The sequence below is a fragment of the Sebastes fasciatus genome, chromosome 23, assembly GCF_043250625.1.
Source record: "Sebastes fasciatus isolate fSebFas1 chromosome 23, fSebFas1.pri, whole genome shotgun sequence".
Classification (NCBI taxonomy): domain Eukaryota; kingdom Metazoa; phylum Chordata; class Actinopteri; order Perciformes; family Sebastidae; genus Sebastes; species Sebastes fasciatus.
The window spans coordinates 22,670,743-22,698,380 of NC_133817.1; the positions used below are offsets into that span (position 1 = coordinate 22,670,743).

The 27,638-nt window shown below is 41.5% G+C and overlaps 1 protein-coding gene across 3 annotated transcripts in view; it reads left to right on the top strand.

Moving 5' to 3' along the window:
- The window catches only part of tbc1d22a (TBC1 domain family, member 22a), a 186,984-nt gene that overhangs the window by 58,884 nt on the left and 100,462 nt on the right, over positions 1-27,638 (top strand). For 2 of the 3 annotated variants that reach the window (XM_074625656.1, XM_074625653.1), the window contains exons 8-9: positions 649-714; positions 9,175-9,289. In XM_074625656.1, coding sequence (XP_074481757.1) covers positions 649-714; positions 9,175-9,289 — 181 coding nt within the window. Of the gene's footprint in view, positions 1-99; positions 163-648; positions 715-9,174; positions 9,290-27,638 lie in introns of all 3 variants that reach the window. The other variant, XM_074625654.1, reaches the window with a different exon arrangement.

The following is a 27,638-nucleotide window of genomic DNA, read 5'->3' on the forward strand; positions in this document are numbered from 1 at the left end:
GGGGACTTCTACATTGGTGCTGAGTGTGAGTGTAAACGTGTGTGTGTGTGTGTGTGTGTGTGTATGTCTAACACCTTTTCTCTCCGATGTTGCTGTCAGATCCACATAGACATTCCCAGGATGAGTCCTGAGTCTTTGGTGCTGCAGCCAAAGGTGACAGAGGTAAGGTGGACAGAGCAGACAGGACTGTGAATACAGCTCAATCCCCTCAGTCCTGTCAGCAAAGCAGCCACACACTCTCACAAACGGTCCGGTGTGGACTATTTCAGCTGGCTCGGCTCCAGCCGCCGTCCTGCATCCGTCTGGCTCCCTTCTGACGAATCTGTCTGCCTGTCGTATCGCTCATCTGGCGGGGCAGACACTCTGAAATGGTGTAAATGTGGTCCAACACACAGAGACAAAAACACACACACATGTACTGTGAAGCACATAGTATCAAAGAGACATATCAACATATGCACACTTGCATTCAAGACCACCGCTGCTATCCATTTCAGAGCAGCGAAACCCCCGCCTGCCTCCAATCAAGGACACCAATCCACTAACTGTTGCTCTCTCTGTCCCTCTCTGTCTGTGATGCCCAGATCTGTGCTAACCTGCCCGATGCTTCAGTGTTTGTCTTTTTTTTTTCTCTTTCTCTCTCTGCAGATTCACATTGACATACCGAGAACTAATCCTCTTATTCCTCTCTTTCAACAAGCTTCTGTCCAAGAGGTGAGACCCCCTTCCCCTACCCCCTGCTGCACACACACCACCTCACCTAGCAGGGTTTTCCCCCCGCTGCTTTTAGGCAGATATGGGAGGTAACATCATCAGTGGTACTGATATTGTGGGGCAATAATGATGATGAGTGATGAATAAGATATCATAATAGCTTGGATTACATTAAATTAGGGCTGTCAAAGTCAAATAACGCTCAACACGTAGGCTACATTTTGGTGAGGAAAAACTGGCATGGCCATTTTCAAAGGGGTCACTTGACCTCTGACCTCCAGATCAGTGAATGTAAATGGGTTCTATGGGTACCAACGAGTCTCCCCTTTACAGACATCCCCACTTTATGATAATCACATGCAGTTTGGGGCAAGTCATAGTCAAGTCAGCACACTGACACACTGACAGCTGTTGTTGCCTGTTGGGCTGCAGTTTGTCATGTTATGATTGGAGCATATTGTTTTATGCTAAATGCAGTACCTGTGAGGGTTTCTGGATCAATATCTGTCATTGTTTTGTGTTAATTGATTTATAATAATAAATATATACATACATTTGCATAAAGCAGCATATTTGCCTACTCCCATGTTGAAAAGAGTATTAAATACTTGACAAATCTCCCTTTGAAGCTGAAGTAGGAGAGATTGGAGCAAATATGATTTAAAAAGAGTTATTTTTATAAAACGGTCGCTATATCGTGACAGAAGTACATGAAACAGGTAACCTGAAAAAAAATCATGTTCCTTTGTGTCCTCCGGTGCTACTAATGGCATCCGCAAGATTTCACAGACTGTAGTAAAACAAGCAGTCAGAGCTGATCTGAGGTCTGCTGTCCAGCTGCTGTCTGTGAGAGCCGGCTGTTAATCACTCGCGAACTCCGACCAAACGGTCAAACTAGGCAGCGCTGATCAAATATGAATCAATATTCTGTTATGTTAATGCCTATTTCTCTCCTCAGATGTTCTCAGAAGCATCTTGTAGTGCACGGTTTAGCTGTAAATTGAGAAAGTTTGTGACAATTGTGAAATCTGGTGAAGGAATGCTAAGTTCTGGTCACATGACCAGAGCACAGCCAATAGGAACGCTCTCTTTCTGAAATGACCTGTGATTGGTCAAAGTCTCCCTTCACCGGCTAGATGTTCTAAAGCCTGAAAACAGAGCCATGAGGAGGAGCAGAAGTCTAGTTATCTCTCAGAACACTTGAATTACAATATGCTGAAAGGTTATTATGGGATTTATGCCCAATGAAGCCAAAAATATACTGCCTACTGCCACTTTAATGTGCATTTTGAACAGATACAAAAATGTGTGATTAATTTGCGATTAATCGTGATTAAATATTTGAATCGATTGACGGCCCCACATTTAATTGATTCAAAAGGTTAGTGCTGAAAATTCTGAATTAAATAAAGTGCCTGCCTAGGAGTTTAAAACGGGAAAACCCTTGCTTCAGCACACTGCATGGTCTGGCATGATTGCACACACACACACACACACACACACACACACACACACACACACACACACACACACACACACACACACACACACACACACACACACACACACACACACACACACACACACACACACACACACACACACACACACACACACACACACACACACACACACACACACACACACACACACACACACACACACACACACACACACACACACACACACACACACACACACACACACACACACACACACACACACACACACACACACACACACACACACACACACACACACAGTAAAAGATTACATATAGAAGAATTCTATAATACCTGCAGTCATGCATGTGATCAGATACACAAACTCTGCATGGTTAGCGCTCTCTTTGCTCCGCTTTGTCAGCGTTACCAAACAAAGCATTTCTTGTTCCAGTCGGGTGTTTTTAGGGGATATAAGAGCTAATTATCTTAAAACCCTCTTAAGCAGATAAACAATAACTATCAGAGGTAGTTAGGGCACATTAGGAAAACATACGGCAAGGCGCACATTACCAGAATCCATAACTATTAAATCATGGTAAGCTGCTTCAGATAACAGCGTTACTTAAAGACTTAAAATGTAAATGCGGCATAAATGCGAGTCACTTTTGTTTCTGCAGCGGTGTGAGAAGAAGTTTGGCTCAGCCGGGCCTGAGGGACCATCAGTGCAGCCTCCCAATGCAACTTAACACGGGAATTAACATGATTCCCTTCATTTATATGAGGATACGTTTATCTTATTATTATTATTATTACAGTGCTTCTAGGAGGCTCTGTCATACATACTGTAAAACCACTGGCCTGAGAAGCAGATAGAAACATCCCATAATGAGGCGCAGGCTAATGAGGTGTCGAGGGCTCTGGACTGCTCTCTCTATATACACCTACACATAGGTGTGAGCAACACACAGACTGTATACACACCTGAAGGAATTCACAATCACATATGCATGTGTTTACATTAGGGCTGGGACGATACACCTAGATCCGATACTATCATGATACTCGATTTTTAAGTATTGCGATTCGATACCACGATTTAGACCATGGGGAAAAAGTTGAATCATACACTTCCATGGACTTTAACTTTGGAAATATCTAAATTAATCCAGTAAACATTTTGATTTTCAGCACGTATGTAGTCAGAGATGTCATGAAGTCATATAAATCAGTTAACGACGCATTATTTATGAAAATTAAAAAAATCAAAGACTAAAGACATGTCCCTCACAAATTAGTGGTATTTTCCTTTTAATGTATAAGGGACATGTAATGTTTTTAACTTCTGGTTAATTTAATCCAATCAATCTTATTTCAATAGATGTATTTTGTATATACAGTTCCCTTTGTTAACACCTTATTTGGAAAACCAGATGTAGTCACACGTGTCTACTTCCTGTAACTTCGCCAAGTCCGTCGCTACCTCTCCCGTCAGCTCCGCTCTCTTTATCCATCCATGTTCAGCTCCATCGGGGCCGTTTGAATGCAGAGAACAGAAATGTCAGTATATGGGTGCTCTACAGTTGTAGCGTCGGCCCATTTGACCACGGAGATGAGTGGCGGCTGGCTCGACCGACAGAGTTAGCATGCAGCTTTAGCTCTGCTCTGTCTAGCTCTGCTTTTCCTGTCAATGTGTGAAACCCAAAGTGTTTCCATCCTTTACTGGATATGTAGTGTTTACCACGCTGGATGTGACGTGAGAGTGCAGGGCGTATCCACGCAGGCTCTCCGCCGTCTTCTGCTCTGTCATATCTGGCAGTTTCTGCTCGCTACGTCCGGCCGGCTACCGTTTGTTTTGGTTGATGGATACGGAATGGATATGACGTCCCGTTACTCAGACTACAACAATACGCATAGACTCAAATGAAGCAAATTCTGGCAATAAAAAATTGATTTCAAAATCGTAAAAAAAAAAAATTGCGATACATAGGTGAATCTATTTTTTTTCCCCACCCCTAGTACACATGTGGAACAAAGGGACGACATACTATCATTCATCAGTGCACAGCCTCATGTACAGTACAAGCACATTAATTCATACACACTGTGCCCCAGGCTACGCCACCTTCAGTTAACCCTCGTCTTGTACGGGATACAGGCCGGAAGGTGAGGAGGGAAATACGATCAGACAAGGGGGGATGTATAGCACGTATTACTACTGTGCATGTCCTCTGTATTTACCTCCTTTCTCCCTCTATTCCCCACACACCACCTCTCCCCTCTTTGAGTGCAAAATAAAAGCCACCAATATATTCCAGCAGCGTGCACCTCATATATTTTGGTATGCAACAGACTCCAAAGGCCCACTTTTTTTTTTATATGCTTATGCTTGCTGCGGTGCCACCTGAAAATCACCTCCGCTTCATTTCATTCACTTGTTTGTCTCCACCCCCCGCCCCCCTTACCCGAGGGGCTCGGAGAGATTTAGTCGAGATGGAAAGCAGTCAACAGTCTGTTCCATTTCGGGGGAGAGAGGGATATTGAAGCAATTTCTGCAGTGGTTCCCTAAGTGGTATCTAAGTGTTTGCGTTTTTCTTGTTCTGGAGAACAACGCCGTCTTCAAGAGATGTTGATAATCGGCAATTACAAGTTCCTGACGTGCAAAGAAAACATCTTGTTTTGCTTCCAAATTGTGATTAGAGGCTGAAAGAGCAGGATTTACTGTATCAGTGTCTGCCATATTAAGAAATCTTGTTTTTTCATTTTAAGCGTTTCACTGATGCTTTTTCAGTGGATAAATCAGAAGGAGTGCATAGGGAGCAGTTTAGTGTGTGAATACAAAGGATATTTGAGTGACTGAGCCCATGATGATGACGACAGTGGGATCATCTTTTAAGCCCCTAATACATAGACTGTATATAAAGATGGACGACATGACAGCTCCCCAAAGTGAAGCCAAAACATCTGGATCGCCCCCTGGTGGCTGGCTGCAGTATAGGTCATAAATGGGACATGAGCCAAAACTAAAAAGTCAAAGAACATGTCAAATGAATTTTTCCCAAAGAAAGTTTCTGTCATTTTATATAGTTCTTATCACGCTGATGTATGATCAACCTGTGATTGACAGCTGCTCTGAGTGAAGTAGTCGCGGAGCCGGATGCTCGGGAATTGTACGAGAGAGGAAACGTAACTTTAACTTTCCATAACCGTCACGAGTCTTTGTAATAGAACATGTGTCAATTTGATCATAAATGTAGTTATAGAGATATTATAGTTAGTTGTTGTGTCTTTCTAGCCAAACAGCTACCGCGGTGCTAACATAGCAGCTAGGTGGCTCACGCTAGCAAGCTGTGGCCGTGCTCGGCTTGTAATTGGATTCTTGATACCACAGCTCCAGCCCCCCGATCACTACTTCGCAGACTTTGGCTCCAAATGGCGTCAAAAAATCTCAAAATGGCATGTCCCGTATCCGGGATATTTTAGCTACACTTCTGTACAGCGGGAGGAATTAGAGACGCGTCGCCCATCTACATATACAGTCTATGATCTTACCCCTCCTTAAGTTTCTTTTTCACTTTACGTGTCAGATGTCAGCGAAGAGTTCTTTGACTCCGCTCCATTTTGTTGTGTCAATTTCCTCCCTTTCCTCCTGAGATCGCCCTTATCAGGGTCCTCGGGGGTCTGGAACTAATTTGATGGAACCGTAGCCGCTATGACACAGGAGACACGGGGAGCTGATTTCCTGTCCTAGAGATGCACGAGAAGAATATGAAATAATGGGAGATTAACATAATTTGCAAGAACGTAGCTCGCTGCCTGTTGAGGACTGAGTGAACTCTGTTTAAACTCAGGAAAGTGTTGTTTGGGTTGCCGTTTGAAGCGTCTTCCACATACAAACATCCTTTGCTCATAGTAAACAGTGTGTGGGTAGAGTCATGTGCACGTGCAGGGGGTTCACTCAAAGCGCGAAGGTGCCGATGTGAAATATGCATGTCAGCTTTTGAGGTTGCACAAAAAGAGAGTCCCATTACCCAGACTCCCCCTGCAAGCAGCAGCAGCACCTCTCCCTGTTTGATAGATGGGGCTTTGATAAGGAACGAGGAGGTGTGAGGTGTAGAGGCAGGTAGCGGGGGTTTGAGGAGAAAAGCCAGAGAGAGTTGCATCTTAAAAATCCCTCCGGTTCTCTTAACATTGATTATAGACTTAGAATAAAAATCTTTGCACGCACAGCTTCTAAAAAAACGTTGCCATGTTTTTTTTGTCTCTCCATAAAACAATGAGCTATGAGGTTATTTAGAAAGTGACAGAAACATGACATATATCCCCAGAAAAATCTGCTTGATGGGTGTGGTACGGCAAGGTGTGGGTGTACTTTTTGGGGGAAAATCCATTTGAGCTCCAAAAAAAACCCCATCAAGCCGGTCTCCTCTAATTCACCGCGGCTAACAGCATTAAACAGCCGCCCATAACGAAGATGGAAGTGTTCGCCTTGCAAAAAAAATATTGAGAATCAGGGAGTGTGAGAGAGAGAGGGAGATGGAGGAGGAGACGGACTCAGAGGGGAGACGGAGACAAACTGAGGGAGGAGACCAACACCAAAGCAGAGAACAAAGTTCAAAGAGATGAGGGTTTTTTTTGTGCATAAAAAAAAAATGCAGCTGAGAAAGCGATGGCTGAGGTGTGAGAGAGAGAGAGAGAGAGAGAGAGAGAGAGAGGTGAAGAGATGGTTCTTTTTAAATTTAGACTGGGCTGGTCTGTTTCCATGAAGCCCAAAATCCAGATTCTGCTTTCGTAGTTTTTAATCTGGACAAACGTTCATAACCTGCAAAACAACAGACAATAAATACCAGGATGAAAAAAGATGGGATTCAGTAACCACAAGGAGGGTTGTGGTGGAATAAAACAGGCTACACACACACACACACACACACACACACACACACACACACACACACACACACACACACACACACACACACACACACACACACACACAACACAAAATGACGCATACAACACACACAGGGTTTAATCTAGAATCATTACTAGCAATTATGTGACATTTACCTCAAGTGATATCTTTAATTAAGTGTTTTCTGATGCATTTTCTTATTGAAAGTCAATATTAAAAGCTCTCAGGGTTCAGAGCTGTTATTAGAGCATGTGCCATTAAAGGCGCCCTGTGGAGTTTTCTTGTAAACAAGCTAAGGTTACGTGTACGTTCAGTGTTTCTCACGCAAAGCACTATCCTTGAGGTCTAACAAGCAATTAAAATGTATTTCCTTCCTCATAAAACATTTGTAAAGCAGATGTTTTTCAACCTGTCTCCCACAAAATGATGTTCCCATACAACTAAACTACATAACCAAAATACCTTTTAAGGAAAACATATTTACTTCCTGATTACTGTCGCAGTTTTAACAGTTTTAAACACGGGATTTACATTGTAAATTGAAACGAAACAAAACAAAAATGCAACAAAACTACTTAGTTGGACATGGTACAAAAAAAACAAAAAACTAAACGAAAACGCAAATGTCTGTTTCACGCGGGACACGAGCAGTGGTCTCCTGGGGGAAAATTCTGTGTTTGTTGGACTCCATCCACCTCCCCTCCGTCCACCTCCCCTCCCACCTACCAGCAGTGGACTTATAAAACTTATGAATAAAGTTTTTCTTTAACGTAACTTTCTTTCACGGTCCCTCGATATATTACGTCCCTTGATATATTACTTCACCTGCTCTGCGCATCGCTCGTTGTAATACGTAACTTGCAAAGACTTACAAAGGCATTTGTGATGCGTCAAACACGGACGTAATTCGAGACAAAACACGTTGCCTTCCAAATGGAATTGAGAATGCAATTTAGTTGTATCGGAACGTCATTTTTAGGAGACAGGTCTAATTTCATTTTTTATCCCTCCGCGCTGGTGACGGCCGTGGCCGGAGTCATTTTATTTTCACTTGTTGTGAGTGTGATATCTCTGGTATGCCACGATCAAAATCCTTCAAATTTGGCACAAGCATCCACTTGGACTCAAGAATCAACTGATTAGATTTTTTATGGTCAAAACACAAAACACGTTTTTGGCCAAGAATTCATATGCTAATCATGACATTTTCACACAAATGTCTAACAGGATAAAATGATGAAGTGATGATATTTTGGACAGACATGGATGTAAACAACAACTTGACTTGTTGGCGTAGGTGTACAAACGTGAGGTGGTAATTCTAGTTTAACAATATTTTGAATCCTGCATTATATAACCCATATTTCCTAGCTTGTAGTCTTTTTCTTGCTTGTCTTTTTTGGCGCATTGCTACACTATTTTGCGCATTACCGCCAGTCCATGTGCATCCTCATGCGCCCGCCCAGTACAAAAAATACAGGGACCCACTCGTAAAAACATTACCCTATAGTGATACTAGTAAAAGAATTCCACAGGGTACCTTTATTGTTGTTTTTCTAACACATCCACAAAAAAAGAGATGAATACCACATACATTCTTTGCCTGTGATCAGCTAGAATGCAGTGATGGCTCTAGAAGAGTCGCACTTTAAACCAAATTAATATCAGCTTTAAAAATCGATATCCAACATCTGTAGCACTCCACTCCCACAGCGAGCAAGGTTGTGCCCATTCAGCTGCTTTCCTCCTCACCAGCTTGGCATGCCTCAAATTGTTCTTATTTCTACTACTACCTTCACACACCTCGCTCACTTTCTAAAATGTACTCGTCTATGATTACAACTTGTCGTTCTAACTAGCCTAATGTTTGGCTGTCGGGGAATAACCATTTAGTGTCAGCAAACATGCTTTATTATTAACATATCATTTGTGAAGGGAGGGAAATGATTAATCAATTAATTGAGTAGTTCATCAAGAGAACATTTGACAAATTGACCGATTGTTTACGTGGTTTTCTACTGATTTGAGCTTAGTTTCTGTATGTGTTTCTGTGTGTTTCGTCTACTGTTCTGACACCATGTCTCTGTTTGTATGTTTGTGTGTAAGATTTTTGAGCGGATCCTTTTTATCTGGGCCATCCGCCATCCAGCCAGCGGCTACGTGCAAGGCATCAACGACCTGGTCACGCCGTTCTTCGTCGTCTACGTCTTTGAGTACATTGGTAAGTGCCAATTCTCCCTCTCCTTCTCCCTTTCGCTTAAAAAAGTCCCTAATCTTTTGTGTGATGTGCTATTGATGTGAGGATCAGTCATCTCTTTTTGCTGCCCGGCGTCTACTGCTGCTGCAAGTGGCGCTCTCCACAGTGCAGAGTGGCACCTTTATGTAGCCGGCGAGACTCAAGGTTCACTCGCCGGTTCATCACCACAGGTCACAGGGAATCAACCCTGGGTCCCAAGAGACACCCCCTCCTCCCTCTTTTCTTCTGTCTATCTGCTCTTCTTTCATTTCAACACTTCTTCTCTCAGTTTGTGTTGAAATGTGTTCGGGAGTTCCGTTCATCAAAGCATTCTGGGTACTTGCATGTTTGTGTGCACCGTATTGCGTTCCGATCACCCAGTACAGGGGTCAGCAACCTTTACTATCAAAAGAGCCATTTTAGGAAAAAATAATTAAAAAAATCTGTCTGGACCCTTTTTTTTGATCATTGTGATGAAGGTAACACGGTTTATAGTCTAAGTGTATAGTATATAAGTCTAATGCAGTGAGGGCCAAAGAGACAATGTACTACGGAGTATTAGGGCCACATTGAGGGAAAAAACATCTGAGATTTACAGAATATTACGAGAAAAAAGTCATAACTTTACATGAAAAAAAATCTTAATATTACGAGAACAAAGTCATAGCTTAACGAGAAAAAAAGTTAGAACATTACAAGAAAAAAGGCGTCATGTTACGAGAAAAAAGTCAGAAGTTTACGAGAATAAAGTCATAACTTTACGAGAAAAAAGAAAATAACATGTAAAATTACTACTTTACAATATTATGACTTTATTCTCGTAATATTATGACTTTATTCTTGAAATCTCAGATTAATTTATTTTTCCTCAATGTGGCCCTAATACTCCGTCGTACCGTCGTACCATAGATCTACAACAATGACAAATAAAACTGAAAATGTAAACAAAAAACAGTTATTCATTTCTATTTTTAAAAATCCACAGGGAGCTACTGGAGAGGAGCTAAAGAGACGCATGTGGCTCCGGAGCCGCAGGTTGCATATATTGTAATATTACCCATTAATCATTGCGCCTCATTGGAGCACTAGCATAGGACTATGCTAGCCAAATCAATATTGAAGTTATGACTCTGTAGCTTAAATATTACATAAAAGGTTAACATTAGTTGTCAGTGCTAATGTCAGCTGCTGGAGTTAGAAACGAACCTAACCAACCGTCAAGTTGAGTACAGCAGTCCTGCTGCCGCAGCCGGCGTTGTGCTCTGGAGCTATAGCTGTTCGCTGAGTATTGTGTTATTGATATTTAGCTGTTAATTCAGGGAGGGATATATATATTTTCAATATATATTTAATATTTTATTTCAGTAGTGTAAAATTTGTACAGTAGAAGCGACATGTATCCGAGGTGTTTAAGTTACCAAGGTAACGCACGGAGGAGGCGATGCCTGCATTGGAGACGTCGCTGGGTGTTACGTTCGGAAGAATTTTGTGGAGGGAAGTTCTCTAAACCGACCCTGAACAAGGAGCAGGGAGGAGGGAGCACTGTTTATGTACGCTCACTGTGGAACGGAACGCAGCTTATGTGTGTGAGAGAGAGAGAGCGTGACCTCTAGGCATGGTCTGCAGAGCCCTCCTGCTGTGAGCGTTTCTGCTGTGCCACATTTACTTTAATCTCACACTTAATTCTTTCCACAGTAGAAACATACTCTGTCAGATACGAAGCACACAAAGACTGCTGAAGAATCATCATTTCATGGAGGATTTGAATACAATTCAAATTCCTAACAACTCTACGTAACCATAGTACGACCAGCGTAGAAAATGCCAGTCCAATAATACATTTTTGGCTGGACTGCAGAGGGCCAGCCCTACAAACGCAAAAGTCTGTCACTGACTGAGTGATGAAGTTACAGGATTGGTCGGCCGACTGTTGGAGTTTCCTCATTGGCCGTTGCTCTTTCAGAATGAAAAGGCGGAGAACAGTTCTGTGTTTATGTTTTGTGGGGAGCGTGTCAGCGGTGCAATGTATCATTACATAGTGCTGTTGTTGTGCACGTGCTATTGTTGATGTCCGTCGGCCGCGAGCTGTACTCACATACAGTACCATTGAACTGATTATCTAGTAGCCACACGTCACTACTGCCGTATGAACCCAAAGTAAACAGACTGTGCTGTGATTTAGCTAACATTGTAGCTGCTCCATTAACACTCCATCTAGGAATAAATACGGCAGCAACAATGTCAGTGATGACAGCGGGAGAATCTAAACACTGATAAACTTTCACTTAGTGTGTATATATTGTTACACACCACTTATATGATGAATGCTTATGATACACATGCTTTAATAAAAACCTGAAATACTTTTAACCTTGCATACTGTATTTCACCTTGTATAAAATGTATAATATACTGACTAGTAAATGTTACCTGTTCTCCGCCTTTTCATTTTGAAAGAGCAACGACCAATGAGGAAACTCCAACAGTCGGCCGACCAATCCTGTAACTTCGTCACTCAGTCAGTCAGTCAGTCAGTCAGTCAGTCAGTGATAGACTTTTGTGTTTGTAGTGCTGGTCCTCTGTGGTCCAGCCAAAAAAACACATTATTTTTCTCGTACTGTCCGTTTGAATATATCTTTATTCACCCTCTGTTTGAAACGCTCCATTTTAGCGCTCCTGTCTCTTTAAGACCCCCTCCTGAAAAAGCCCAGTCTGCTCTTATAAGCTTGTGAGAAAATATTGTGCAGCTTTGCAAAGGTAGTTCTCAGACCGTGGGTGGTAGATTCTAATGGGCCTTGAAGGGGAGCTAAATCTGAACGGATTGTTGAATCACATGTTTTCTGATCCAGGCTGCCCACAAAAAAAAACTGACTGGGTTGTCTTATTTCACAGTTTGTGGGATGGCAGGCACTCTAGATACCAAAATGTATGAGCACAAGCACTGACAAAGTGAGTTTTTCATGATATATCCCCTTTAAAACCAATTTCTTCTGTGATTGTGTGCATAATTGCATAACTTACTTTAGTCAATGCTTTGTAGTTTTTATGTTATGGAATCCTTCATGTGGGTATTTGTCAGGATGTTCATGAATGAACCCCAACAATGTTTTAGGACCCTGGTTTTTCCCTCATTGCAAAAGTTTCCATAGAACGGGTCCCTGATGGCGTTTTCAATCACCTACTGGGAGTTGTTCTTATGGAGGTTTTCCAGCATACAGAAAACAATCAGCGTTTTTTTAAGAAGCAATTTTGCAGCACACTCCTTCTCTTCATGACTTTTGTTGATAATCGGAGGGAAAGTGTACAAACAGCAAGCGATGGGAATTGACCCCGCGCTGTCGTGGCAGCTTTATAAGTGGCTCCGGCTCTACTGGATGTGTGCATGTCTGCATGCTTCCTGTGTGATGTTAGCTCCTCCATACATCCCACATACAGTACAGTTTCTTTGCGCTGTGTTTTGGCCCATCAAGCTCTTCTTTGAAGCCATTCAAAATAAGAGCCGCTAAGTGGAAACCGCAATGCTCCGTGGACCGTACCTTCGCACGCTCCGGACCGACCGCGGTCGCAGAGATACAATTAGGATCCACAAGTTAAGTGGTGGGAAGCACGCGAGAGGCTGGACTCCTGTGCTTCTCTCTACTGCTTTTTGGCACACAGCAGTTTTTGACTCCGAGCTAATGAGTCTTTTGTTTTAAAGGGTTTTCTCTGCTTTTATTGCAACTTCTACTTTGGTTCACTTCTTTTAGTATAACGCAATACAATGCAACAGCACTGCAAACTACAGTTCAGACCATGAAGTTGAATTAACACCTCTAAATGAACATTACAAGCTTTCATTAAGGTAGGATTTATCACAAGGCTGTTGTATTAGACTGCATTAGTTGTAGCTAGGTGGAGTGACTCCTTTTCTCTTCATTTAGCCCCTCTTGTCCTTCGTTATCATCTTCTCCCGTGTCTTGTTCCTCTGCCTTTTCTATCACTGTCATTTTCCACTTTCTTTCTTCATTCCCACCTCTCTCTGCATTTGTTTCTCCTCTCTCTATTGCCTTCCTCCGTGGGCGAGTCAGACTCATCAGATCTTCAAGGCATTCGCCACACGCTTTGTTCCCCCCCTGCATCTCCATGCGCTGATGAGCTTTGAATAACACACAAGCCAACAAACCTTCAAACGTGCCTGGCTGGCATCTTACATCACGGGTTGATGCGCTGTGTTGTTGTTTGTTAGGTGTTCTTGTTTTCTGACGCAGAGAGAGAGAGAGAGAGAGAGAGAGAGTTGGGCTCTTTCATGAGGTATAGGCCTAATTCTGTTTCTTTTGTGGAGGTGTAGGAAGTGTGAGATATACTCTCTCATGCTGCCATGCTCTTTCTTGCTCTCTCTTTGGCTGTCTCTCTTCTTCTCCTGCATCTCTATTTCCTTCCTCTGTTACATTGCCCTCCCCCTCTTCCTCTCTCTTTCCCTCCCTCCTTTGTAGGTGAGCTCATGAGTGTACGGTGAAAGCAGGAAGTTAATTCTCTCCAATCATTCCTTTACAATTAGACACAATCACCATGGGCAATGTAGACATGCCGTCTGAATACTTCTTACACATGGAAGTAGTAACATTTGAAGGTTTTTATAGGTCAGACACCTGAACTATTCATCTTTCTCACTTTTCTTTTTCTTCTCTGAATGAGGTCAAACCCAAGAGACATGAGCCTATGTGGTGAACACACCGCCCTCTTAAGAAACATGGCTGCAGGCCATACACGAAGAGACTTAGAAGTGAAATTTCAAGCGAAAAAAAATAATTTAATAATTCATAATTCAGTGTTTTTCTAGGAATATTTGTAGTGAAGAATGCTCAAGTGTATCTTCATGCCAAAATATTATTATTGAGACTATTGATCCTATATTTTTTTGCCACTTGGGGCAGTGTAAATATGCCCTAAACAAGTTTTAAACACTGATAGATCAGCTTGAATGGTCACCATAGCAACCTTTCAAGCCGATATAGCAAACTTGCTAGCCCACAGTTGCTTGTTCACACATCGGGCAAATAGAGAGCAACATCCGCATTCATGTGGAGTCATATTTCTGGCCACTTGGCACATTCAAGTTCAATATTCACAATCCGTTTAGTTCTGTTTTGGCCTCGACGAACTCCTGAGGGAAAGATCCGGCTCTTTAGCTGCTAAATGCTCCGCTATGTTCACCAGCTAGCTGTTACCTTTGTCTGCTGTTTAGTGCTGAGCAGGTAGCGTACAGTGTTGTTGTTGTTTTTTTTTTAGAGCTCTTTTACTGCCTGCTCAGCTGCTCAGCTGGTTATTAGGGATGTGACGGTGAGCAAATTTTCCCACCGGTTAATAAACCGGTGTTACCGATTATACCGCACATTTTACAAGAAAAGATGACGGTCAATATGTATGGCATGCTCACTTTGATCTTTAACGTCGGATGGCTGTGTCTGGTCTCTTTGGTTGAGCTATCGCTGCGGGGCTGCACACGAGCGACACTGCACATTCAATGAGCTGATAACTGTTGAATCGGGTGGCCTGCTGCATCTGAAAACAATGCTGATGAGACCAGCAGACACTTGTTCTGCAGTAACAACATTATCCTGTGGGTAGTTAGTGGCTGGAAGGGCCTGTGTGCATTTATGTCCTGCAGAAAGTCTACACTGCAGATGTCTGTTTAATGGACTCACCATTGGCTGTTGTTGGAAGTGGGCCTTGATAGTTCATATTATGGTGCAGTGACCTAATCAGCAGCCCTTTTAAAAGCTGTAAAACTAAACGAGGAGCGCAGTAGGTGAGAAAGTGGCTTAGATCAGCTTGCAGCAAAAGAAAAAAGAGGCCAATATAGGCTGATGTCCTGCAGCCAAACCCAGAGCCAAAGTCTGTAGAGATGGACTTGTTATTCATGCACACTACGTTTTCATTCACAAAATGTTCATCACATCGTGTTTGTGTGTGAAGCCTCGTGAGTTTGAGTGACAGCCAGTATCTGAGGATGTGAGCCAGTTCATTGATTGGGAACCTGATTAAGACTTTGACCTGTTTGCAGCTGCTTAATTTACCCTCTAAACAAGTCTTCTCTGTCTATTCTCTTCTCCATGTTGTGTGTTGTCTCTGTCTCAGACATCATTTCTTTGCCATTCTCTTTCTCTCTCCTCTCTTTCTACTGTACGTCTCTGTCTCATTGTGTTTTTGAGATTCTTCATTGATTGAAGTCTTTTTGCGTGAGAGTCTGTATAGGCCAGTGTTCATTTTAGCAGCTATTTTAGATTTAGCCTAAGTCTTAAAGGTCCCATATCATGCTCATTTTCAGGTTCTTACTTGTATTTTGGGTTTTTACTAGAACATGTTTACCTACTTTAATGTTTTAAAAAAAACTATACCCTCTGTCTGAAATGCTCCGTTTTAGTGCATTTCAATAGAATTGTAACAGAATTGTGTTGCTAGGAAACAGCTTGGGTCCATGTTTACTTCCTGTCAGCTGATGTCACTCACTGCAACAGGAAATAAACTGGGACCCATTAAAAAATTTTACGTTTAAAACTTTGAAATGGTCTAAATAATTGTGACATCACAAATGGACAGAAATCCTGACGGCTTGTTTCAAAAGCTCAGTTTCTGAATACGAGCTCTGTGTATTTCTCTGTGGATTCAGCGTTTCGATACTTTCACAGTATTTATATAGAACTTAAACATGCTTTATAATATAAAAGACATGAAAATGTCACTTTTTACAATATGGGACCTTTAAGACGACCTTTAATGTAAAAATAATTTGCTGTTTGTTACACTTTGTCTAAACAACTCTTTTTTTACTGTGTTAGCTGATGCATCTTGTTTTTTGCACTATCCCCTTTGCTGCTGTACACTGTAAATTTCCCCACTGCGGGACTAATAAAGGAATATCTTATCTTATCTTATCTTATCTTATCTTATGGGACCTTTAAGACAAAAATGCTGATTAGTTTTAGACACATTTTAGTAATTTTCTTCCTTCATAGTTTTAGTCCAATGTTCGCAACCATCCCCGATTCCAAGCTGTTCTGCCATCCCCTGCCACAATCTACCTTTAAAGTCTGCATCTCTGTGTTCTTCTATTTCTTTATCGGTGGCTCTGAGTGGTCAAACAACCCTTTTGCCTGTTGACAGATGCGAAAAAACGCAGCAAATCGAACCTATTCCGAAAACTTTAATGGCGGACGAAAGTTTCGGAGTCGGTGTGTAAACGTGACAGACACAACGTTAGGTCGTATTTTTAAACAAGCGACAATTGCAGACGAAAAATACCGACTTTGTGTTCAAAGGCCTTTAGTCTTAGTCCTGTGTCAAATGTCCTTCTATAGTCAGATTATATTGAACATTGACTGTGCTCATTAAGGATTAAGCACGGTTCAGTCGCACTCACCGGCCTGTTATGAGAGTCAATCCACCCGCTGAACATGCAAAAATATGCGCTAATCAACCACCCGAACCCGACCCGAAAACCGCCAACCTAATGATTAGCACAATTGTCATTTTGTAACTGAGGTCTGAGAAAAGAAGGACGGAGACGGATTGAGCGCTGCCACCGTGGTGTGTGTGTTTTAGAGCGTGACAGAGAGAGGGGAAGAGAAGGTGGAAGGAGACAAAAATAAAGATCTTGTTGATGTTTTTATTTTTGAAACTTTATTTTTAGTCTCGTCTTTTTGGTCAACGATATTGCACGTTTAATATCGTCACTGTTGTTGTTTAATGACGTCTGTGCAGTCTCGTCATCGTCTCCTCTTCGTCATAGGCTGCCCTCCGAATCACACCCACTCTCTGCTGCCTACCAGATGCCCCTTCATATGTTTGTTTGGTCGTGTTAGTTACTAGTCTTCCTTTTGTTCCACTATTCATATCTGTCACTTTGTTAGCATCTCTTTGTTTTTTTTCCTTTTAGCTCTCTCGCTTGTGTTTCTCCGGCTTCTGAGTCACAACACAGCCTCGGCCTGGCACTGCAGCGCTTGTTCGGCTGCCATACACTCCATTTACCTTTTGATGATGCAATGCGGAGTGACGGCCCGACCACTTAACCACTCCGTCTTCACAGCGCTCCCACTTTCCCCCCCTGTCACAAACTTTCATTAACACCTGACTGTTAATCCAAATTGAAAAGTTCCAATTGGTAGATTATTGATAAACTCTTGTAGAAAAATACCAGCCAAGTTGTTGTGTATTCACCTGGACTGTTGGGCAATCTAGCAGGCCTCCTTTCGTGTCAAAGGAGAAATTGATTTGGAGAGTCTATCGTTCTCCACCTGTGAGGCATCGCTTTGCTTTTGTCTTCTCCCCATCTTCCACGGAGTAGCGCCTCTCCCATTAGCCGACAATAAAAGTCATCTAATTAAGGCCAGGATGGGCCGTGACGGGCCAAGGAGCGGGGCCGGTCCTCCTTTAACGCGGAGCGGCCATTGATCGGCCAGCAGATCCATAATGTAATCTGCATGCCAGTGTCTAAGTATGGATCCACTCTGAAGAAAGATGAAAACAAGGGAGCAGGTTAGAGAGACAGGGGAACAAGATGAGGTAGTGCATTTGAAATACATTTCAGAGGTGAGGGTTTGATAGAGAACCGCAGCTAGAATGAAGACGAAGTAGTAGAATATAACGGTGTCTCCTGGCGGCGAGACACTCCGGCTTAAGAGTAAGGAAGAGTGAGGGCATGGGGAATGACAGAGGGGGACAAACAACAGAGCAGGAAAATAAGATTTTCAAAAAAGGGGAAAATGACGGACTGGGAAAGTGCCCCCATGCTGTCAGGAAGCGGCCGAGTCAGGCAGTCCTTCGTCCCATCAACTAAGAGATGAATGGCCCGGTGTCCCCCATCGCCGTCCTCTGCTGTGAAGCTGTACTCGTCATAGCAGGCAGAAAGTGGCTGGCAACAGCTTCTTTGCTGCCAGGGTTCCATGAAGAATTCAGCAATTAGCTCTGTACTGAGAGTGCTATCCACCGCTGTGTGAGAGCAGTGCTTCCTATAGACTAGGGGTCAGCAACCTTTACTATCAAAAGAAACATTTTAGGCAAAAAAACAAAAGAAAGAAATCTGTCTGGAGCCACAAAACATGTGATCATTGTGATGAAGGTAACACAGTTTATAGTCTAGGTATATAGTACATAAGTCTAATGCAGTGAGGGCCAAAGAGACAATGTACTACAGAGTATTAGGGCCATAATATGAAAAAAATTAAATAACAAAATGACCCGCCCCAAACTGCATGTGATTATCATAAAGTGGGCATGTCTCTAAGGGGAGACTCGTGGGTACCCATAGAACCCATTTACATTCACTGATCTGGAGGTCAGAGGTCAAGGGACCCCTTTGGAAATGGCCATGACTGTTTTTCTTCGCCAAAAATTAGCGTAAGTTTGGAGAGTTATTTCGCCTCCTTCGCAACAAGCTAGTATGACATGGTTGGTACTGATGGATTCCTCAGGTTCCTGGTTTCATAAGATGCCAGTATTTTCACTCTTAATGCGTTAAAGAAATTAAAAGTAGTGGCATTAAACAAAACACATTATTATTGCCTTAACTTTGACAGCCCTAATAAATAATCTAATGAATATTTGGCCAGAAACACGACTCCAAATGAATCCTGATGTCGCTCTACGTATCTGCTGGATGAATATATAAGCAACTACAGTTTCCTAGAAAAAGAAAACGGCATTCTGTCTTGTTTTGATATTTGAGAAGTGAAGAGTCTTTCTACCATTTTGTAGACATATGTTGTCGTCCCCGTAGAAGTAGGATAATGTGCTTAGTGAGCAGGAACCCTTGAGGAAGTTGCAACAGAAGCAGAGTCTCATCTCCAAACGGCAATGTGAATTACTAAAGAAGCTGGGGTTTGAAGAGAGAAGCCGTAGACATTTACACAACGCACTTAGTGTCCGACCAACCGGAGCCGTCGGTCCAGTCAGAAAGGCTTTGGAGATGTGTCCTTGTTGTAATTAGAGAAGATGGAGGGGATGAGGGGTGAAAAGAGCAACATGCCTGTATGATGGAGGTCCTGATAGTGCTGAGGAAGATGCTGTGTGTGTATTTGTGCATAAACTGCATGTGTGTCTCTTTAAAGACTCCTCAGATCCCCCTAGACGCTTGCCTTTCTCCACAAGCTTCTTTAAGCTTTCATCAATGCAGTGAAATGTGTCCTTCCTTTTATGCTTTTCATCACTTGCTTATGTGGGGCAACTGTTGTCTGCTTAGGGCACGTTTGTGAATTATACACATAGCTTTTAGGAAGTAAGAGCTTCATGTCATCCATCTTTGACATTTTACATTGTTCTCTAAAGTTTGTCTCAGTCCTGTGGTCACAAAACATGCTTGAGAAAAATGCTGTTAAACATGCCTCCTTTCAGATTATGTATTTTATCATTGGGTCTAGCCAAAGCTGCAGTTAGCGAGCACGAATTGCGGTCACTCGCTCACTCATTGAGAAAAACAAAGCGAAGTGGACAGTGTAAGTAGAGCAGCAGACATTTTGCCGGGACTATCGCATTTCTTCTCATACGCAGCTTCTATGTTGCCAATATTCGTTATTTTATTTGCCGCAGTTGTTTAATTTGAACCGAATATGATCGACTGTGATTCCTTCACTATACACAGATTGCTGGACATCACTTTGTTCAGCTGTTTTTCACTACACACCAGGGAATGTCATACTAGCTTTTCTCCTCAAAGAGACGAGCCGTTCCTCTGAGCCGCTCAGCTTTTGAGTTAATTATTAATATTTATTTTAACTGTTTTAACCGATAGCGTTAATCGGTTAAAATGCTTAATGTCGGATAACGGTTCAACGGTTAATTATGGACATCCCTATTGATCATTATGTAGAATTCAGTTCTACATACTTTATTTTACAGCTGTTTTCCTTTTTACATTAGAATTCGTAAACTGGTAGAAATGTGTGTGATGTTTCTCTCTAACTGGCACAACATGTTTGTAATTTGATGAAGCTGCTTTTATACAGAACAAACTCTTTTTCTGTGTTAGTATTATTGCCTGAGCTGGTCTTTATGTATGATCCATTTTTACACATGCCAACGTAAAATGCCTAGCTTCCCCCCTCATGCAAATGAGTCAACTGGCCTTTAATGTGAGAGCCTGACGGGGGGGCTTGCTGTGATAGACAACTTAAATGCTGCTAATGTACCATAATTAGAGAAGCTATATTACTATACAGAACCACACTTTGAACAACGCTTCAGAACAGAGAGAAAGAGCTCCACTGGATGTCTCTTTGAGAAAGTCAAGGTGCGGCAGGTACCACTTATATACCTACACACGCACGCACGCACGCACGCACGCACGCACGCACGCACGCACACGCACACACACACACACACACACACACACACACACACACACACACACACACACACACAGGCCCTGCATTGTCACTGCGTATGGAGAGAGAGAGGGATATTGCAGATAGACTGGCTTGGTGGGGCACCCAGGGACAAAGCTTGGAAGATGGAAACATACTGTCAGTCAGCTGTGATGAAATGCCCGCAGGAGTGTAACACCACCACACACACACACACACACACACACACACACACAAACACACACAAACACAGGGCACAGCCTGGCGAGGTGAGCTATTACCAATACAAGACACAGAAGAAACTTAAATTCGATGACACTAGAAACCGTGTCTGTGAATTAAGATTTCTTCCCTTCTGAAACCGAGTTAGTTTCGCCCCGTCTTGTCTTTATACATCTCTCATTCCCTTCACTGCATTTCCCCCCTCACATCTCCTCTGATCTGTTGTTTGTCTACTGGCATGGAGTTTTAGCTGTGGCACAGCGAGCCCTGCCGTGCTGTGCTGTGCCATGCTCATTTGTATTTCTATTGCATCCTCACATCGGGGGATTACAGTGCTGATGATTGGCTCAACATGTGTGGTCATAGAAAAGAAAGTGGCATTTCTAGAAGACATGATATATTCTGGTGTCAGTAATATAGGTGCCGCCGTCATTTGGTGTTTTTTGGTCACTTCTGTGTTACTGCTCCTAACATCACGTAACAGATGGGAGCCTCAATGAAGTTTTACACTGTTGTTAATACACTGTTAGGGCCGTACCAAATGTCTTTTTTATTCCTCCGCTACAGCCGTGGCTGGAGGCATGATGCTTTTGGGTTGTCCGTCTGTCCGTACCATTGTCGTGAACACAATATCTCAAGAACGCCTGGAAATCAAGGATGAAGTGATTAGATGTTGGTGATCAAAAGTCAATGGTCAAGGTCACTGTGACCTCCTGTCCGTCCCCATTCTCGTGATCTCTCGTGAGCGAATTTCTTCAAATTTAGCACAAATGTCCAGTTGGATTCAAGGATGAACTGATTAGAGTTTGGTGGTCAAAGGTCACTGTGACCTCACAAAACAGGTTTCACACAAACGTCTAATAGGATGAAATGATGAAGTGATGACATTTTGGACAGACATGGATGTTAACTGCAACTTGACTGGTCGGTGGAGGCATACAACTGCAAGGTGGTAATTCTAGTTTTACATTTGCTGCTTCTATTAAGTTTTCAAATAAAGCTTCAAATGTCTGTCGTCATATTTTATGACGTCAAAACTAAAAAAAAGGGAAGAAAATTGATATTTTGTTATTTTGATTATATAAATGTAATGTAACCCTAACCCTAACCCTAACACATTTTTTGACCGCAGTGAAAATGTTGTTTTTGAAAGGCTAAACACCAACAAATATGGATTTAAGCAGCATATTTCGTCAGATAAAAACATGTTGTGATTACATCTTTTTTCAATAAATGTTGACTCTTGGGCTTTACAACGCTCTGGAGTTATTGGAAATGTTTGGATCACACAAGTCGGAAACAAATAGTATAATACTAATAATATTAGTGTAGCCTAATCTTAACTGCAACTGTACAGAAATACCAGGTTTAAACAAAATGAATTAAGTATGTCACGATACTAGAAATGTAATAGTCCTTACCAATACCAGTGAAATTCCACGATTCTCAATACCCAATTCGATACCATGGTAAAAACAAAACTATAGATCCCATGTACTTCAACGTGCACTCTTTTATTATCATTTGCATACTGTTTTTTACAAGTTTAATATTAATCCCTGATGATCCGCCTCATATGTCTTGACAAAAACTGAATTTTACAAGATGAAATTTGAACACGTCATGATTCGCTGAGAGCTTGAACGCATCATAATGTAACTCACTGTATCCTCCGTGCATTAGCTGTTAGCGCTGATATTTAGCCTAGCTGGACTGCGCTGCCCACCGGCTGCTAACAGCTAACGTTAACTAGCTCTCTTTCTGCCAATTTCAACACTGATTTGTTGTTCACAATGTAGCATTATGAGGGAAATGTTCTATCATCCTCCGTACAACGGGACGCCGTTAGTCTCGAGCCCTGGTATGAAGTACCGTCACGTTTTCACAATTTTGTAATCAACTTGGTACCGAAGTATCAGTTCTCGCGACATCATGCAAAAGAAAAAGAAGCTGTGCAGCATTCAAATGTTGATTTAGAATTTAAATGTCAATGTTATGAATGAAGCTTTAAAGGTCCCATATTATGCTCATTTTCAGGATCATACTTGTATTTTATGTTTCTACTAGAACATGTTTACATGCTGTAATGTTAAAAAAAAACTTTATTTTCCTCATACTGTCGGCCTGAATATATATCTGTATTCACCCTCTGTCTGAAACGCTCCGTTTTAGTACCATTCGACGGAATTGCAACGGAATTGCAACAGAATTGCGTTGCTAGGCAACAGCTTGGGTCCATGTGTACTTCCTGTCAGTTGATGACATTCACATACACTGCAACAAGGAATAAACTGGGACACATTTAGAATGTTTATGTTTAAAACTGCGTAAAGGGTCTAAATATTGTATATTTGTGACATCACAAATGGGCAGAAATCCTGACAGCTTGTTTCAAATGCAGAGTTTCTGAATACGGGCTGTGTGTATTTCCCTCTGGATTGAGCGTTTCGATACTTTCGTAGTATTTATATAGGACTTAAGCCTGCTTTATAATAAAAAAAACATGAAAATCTCACTTTTTTATAATAGGTCCCCTTTGAACTATTTGGTACAGCCCTAGTAACTGAACACTGTTTAGCAGCTTTACATTTATAACCTTTCAACCAGTGAACCACTAGAAGACTTTTATAGTGAAAGTGTCTTTTTTGCTTATCCTGTTGATCCCTCTCCTCTCCATCTCTGTATCCACTCATCTGTCCATCTGTCCGTCCATAGATTGAGCAATCTGTGGAGTGGATCTTGGCCAGTAGGCGGTTAACTAATATCGGCTTCTTTCTCCCCATGGTCTGGCCACCGTTGGGCGAGCCTTCTATTCTAAGTCTCCCTCTGATTAACGGCCGTTATTAGCTCTAATGAGCTGCTTAGTGATTGCCCGAGCACAGCTGCTGACATCCAGCAGGAACACTGTCTTTTCTACTTTGTTCCTTATCTACTTTAGCTCTCTCTAATTTCTCCTGCTTTAATCATTGGATGAGATTATTGACTCGGCGTGGGCATTATTCTCCCCCAGGCAGTTTGTTTGAGATTTGTTCTTCAATTTTCTTTGACGCCGTCTCTCTTTGTCTCTCCCCTGGCTTGAGCTTCGTCTCAGTCTCCGCTCCTCTATTTGGTTTAGAACACAATCACCATGTTTCTGGGGTTAAGTAATAGCATTTGGACTGGCAGAAATTGAATCAGCTGTGTGGTTTTGACCCGCAGTCTCTGTCTATCTCCACCTTTCTCTCTATAAATGTCTCTTTCATTCCCCTGAAATTTGTTCTTTTCTTTCAGACTTTTGATGGTTGACACTTTACATTCGTGCATTAAGTATTCTCACATCTATACTTGAACACACTGGTTGCCACTCTCATACATTTTTAAGGCCTCTGGATTATAAATCAATCCCAACATGAGAGTAAACTTTGTTTACGTTGTGATGGATTTTATTCATTATATATGTCTGGTTGTTTTTCTGTGTTTGGATGTGTCCATCCAACAACAGCTTTGTCCAGGAGCATTCTCTTTTTCTATTCTTCTCTTTATATTTTCTTATAAATAAAAAGGAGTTGGAAACTATTTTCTGTGGTTAGAAAATGTGTCCAGATATACAGTATAATGCATATCTTAAGATTTCTTTGTGCATAAAAATAGGTGAATAGAAATTACTTGCATTTTGTCATAAATGCATTTCCCATTTATGACACAATCAAAAATGCAAGTTATTTCTATTTCCATGGTGTTTCTAAGCAAGAACAGATTAGCTTACAGATTGAACAAAATAATATGATACTTTTCTATTAGAATAACATAACCTGTAGGACATTTTATATGATATAACATTGATAAAAGGGTTTAGTATTCAGCAGCAAGACACCAGACTGTTTCTGTTTGAGCGTACTAGAGACCAGCGTTGGTATAATACTCGGTAGGGGTGGGCGATATGGCCAGAATCTTCTATCACAGAATATGTAATAAATTTGATCACTATGGAAGTATACATCATGACACAGTAATTTGTTCTGAAAATTCAATAAAGAAATTGTTAAAAAAATTACCATACCTGTCAATCGTTTAAAATATTTAATCATGATTAATCACATGATTGTCCATGATTAATTGTGATTAATCGAAAATTAATCGCACATTTTTTATCTGTTCAAAATGTACCTTAAAGGGAGATTTTTCAAGTATTTAATACTCTTATCAACATGGGAGTGGACAAATATGCTGCTTTATGCAAATGTATGTATATATTTATTATTGTAAATCAATGAACAACACAAAACAATGACAGATATTGTCCAGAAACCCTCACAGGTACTGCATTTAGCATAAAACAATATGCTCCAATCATAACATGTCAAACTGCAGCCCAACAGGCAACAACAGCTGTCAGTGTGCCAGTGTGCTGACTTGACTATGACTTGCCCCAGACTGCATGTGATTATCATAAAGTGGGCATGTCTGTAAAGGGGAGACTCATGGGTACCCAGAGAACCCATTTTCAGGTCAAGGGACCATGCTTGTTTTTTCCTCGCCAAAATTTAGTGTAATTTTGGATTGTTATTCAGCCTCCTCCGTGACAAGCTAGCATGACATGATTGATACCAATTCTTTCAATTTTGTAGTTTCACATGATACCAGTATCTTCAGTCTAGCTTTAAAACTGAGCCCGCTACAACCTAAAAGACTCAAGTTGCGTTAATGCGTTAAAGAAATTAGTGGCGTTAAAATACATTTTGTGTAAAAGACTTACTATCGTGTTAACTTTGACAGCCCTGATTTTACCAAGAGTCTGCAGATGCCTGGTTATTATGTACCCAGAGTTTTTCCTCATCTCCTGCTCTGTATTTACAACTTCACTCTCCTCTGCCATGTCTGTCCAAATCTTATTCTAAATCATATTGCCCAACCTTCATACTCGACATAGTCAAAATCCTCTCAGTGTGTTAAAATCTGGAACAGTTTATCAGATGACTTGAGATACTCAGAATCGATTACAGTTTTCAAAAACAGGTGAAAAACCTGTTTATCAAAGGAAGTGTAAAGCTGAGAGACGGGTGAATGTTGTTCGTACTTTAAGTCTGTGATGTTGCAGTGGCACAGCAATCTCTATTGTTATCATGTTTTAGGGCAGGCCAAGACCACTATGGAAATAAGTTGTATGAACTTATAGTGTTTATATGCTTCAATTCTTCTGAATAACACCTTGTTGGTGTTATATTCCATTTAAAGTTTGTTTTATCTTTTTATTTACTACATGTCCAGGTGTCGGGTGACAGATTGAACTTATGTCTTATATTTTTAAAATGTATTTTTATTTAGTTTTGTGAATATTTGGACCAAGTGTGTTGATTTGTAGGTTGTTTATGACCAAATCAAACCAACCAAACTACACCCGGCTATTGAAATAGGATATGGTGTCAACCCAGAGGTGAAGTGAAGGGAGGAAGTATAAATTGATGTCACTGGGCATACAGTTGTTAACTAAAATCAAAACATGTGGCAGAGAACAGGACAGTAATTGTTTCAGACGGTAAACATGATTACAAAAATGGAAAATCTCTACAAGCCGTGTGATAACCGTTTGTGCTCCAGTTGTTGTTTTCAACCTTCCATGTTTTGGCCTGCGGTGTGGAGATGACCGTCGTCAGTGCTTGACAATCGGATATATAAAAGCTAAAAATCAATAGCTGTGCTTTCATCTGCATCCGGCCTGATCTTATTTCCCCACATTACCAGAGATTTTTTCTCATTGCTCCTGATAAAAAGCAATAGAGCTCTGAAATGATCCAGAGAAATAGTTCTGTCAAAAAATGATTTATCTTCTGTGAATAATCGCAGGGGGTTATTGAATATTTTTAGATTAAGTTAATTACTTGACTATAAAAAGCCATAAATTGAAGTTCTCCTCACCGAGAAGCCTCAGATCTCTCCGAGTTCTCTATTTCTCGTTCTCTCTGTCAGCCGTTTCATTGGAGAAAAAAAAAAATCTGTTTTATCATTCTGTCACCAGCGAGACGCGTTCCGCTTGACCTGATGCAATTGGAGGCAATTGAAACAGTCATCTTACCGTGCTGCTGCGATGGCGGTGTGTGGTGTTGCATCATGACTTTGTGCACTCGCGCACAAAGACTCATACACATTTCAGATATGTGGGAACATTTGAAACAAAGCAGTCGCACACAACGACGCACAAAGGATCTGGACGCCGTGTCCTCACTCATATTTACACAAATATCAGTGTACGCATCACCACAGTACTGCTTGTCTGTCGACTGCCTGTGCGTTGTCAGCTGCCGTTCATAACGTCTGCTTATTGCTGTTACCTAATGTTTTTTCCCCCCTTAACTAAGCCTGCAGATTACACTCACTAATGACTTAATGGACTGATCCTTCACTTACATCTCAGGAAACTTTCCCCTCAGCTCTCAAATGTGTCTTGTACATTAGCCAGGCAGATTTACTCTTCCTTGAGTGGATTGGACGTCTTACGTGATTAAAAAATGTTTATGTGTGTCTGTAAAAGGAGGCGGCCTTTATAAAGTGACAGTGAATATGGGATTGAGTTCCTCACGTTATCGGCTTGACACATTTGCTTTTAAACCACTTTGTTAGAGCATGGCACATAACCTGATTATGCATACTGGTTATAGAGGTAGAAGAACGTTGTGTTACATGCAGGGTCTAGAATTAACTTTCTTCTCTTCCTGTCACTGTGGCAGACAAGTATTTTTTTTTTCTGCCACTTTTTAAATCTCTGCGCTAAATGAAGGAATAACATTTTAGATCTGATG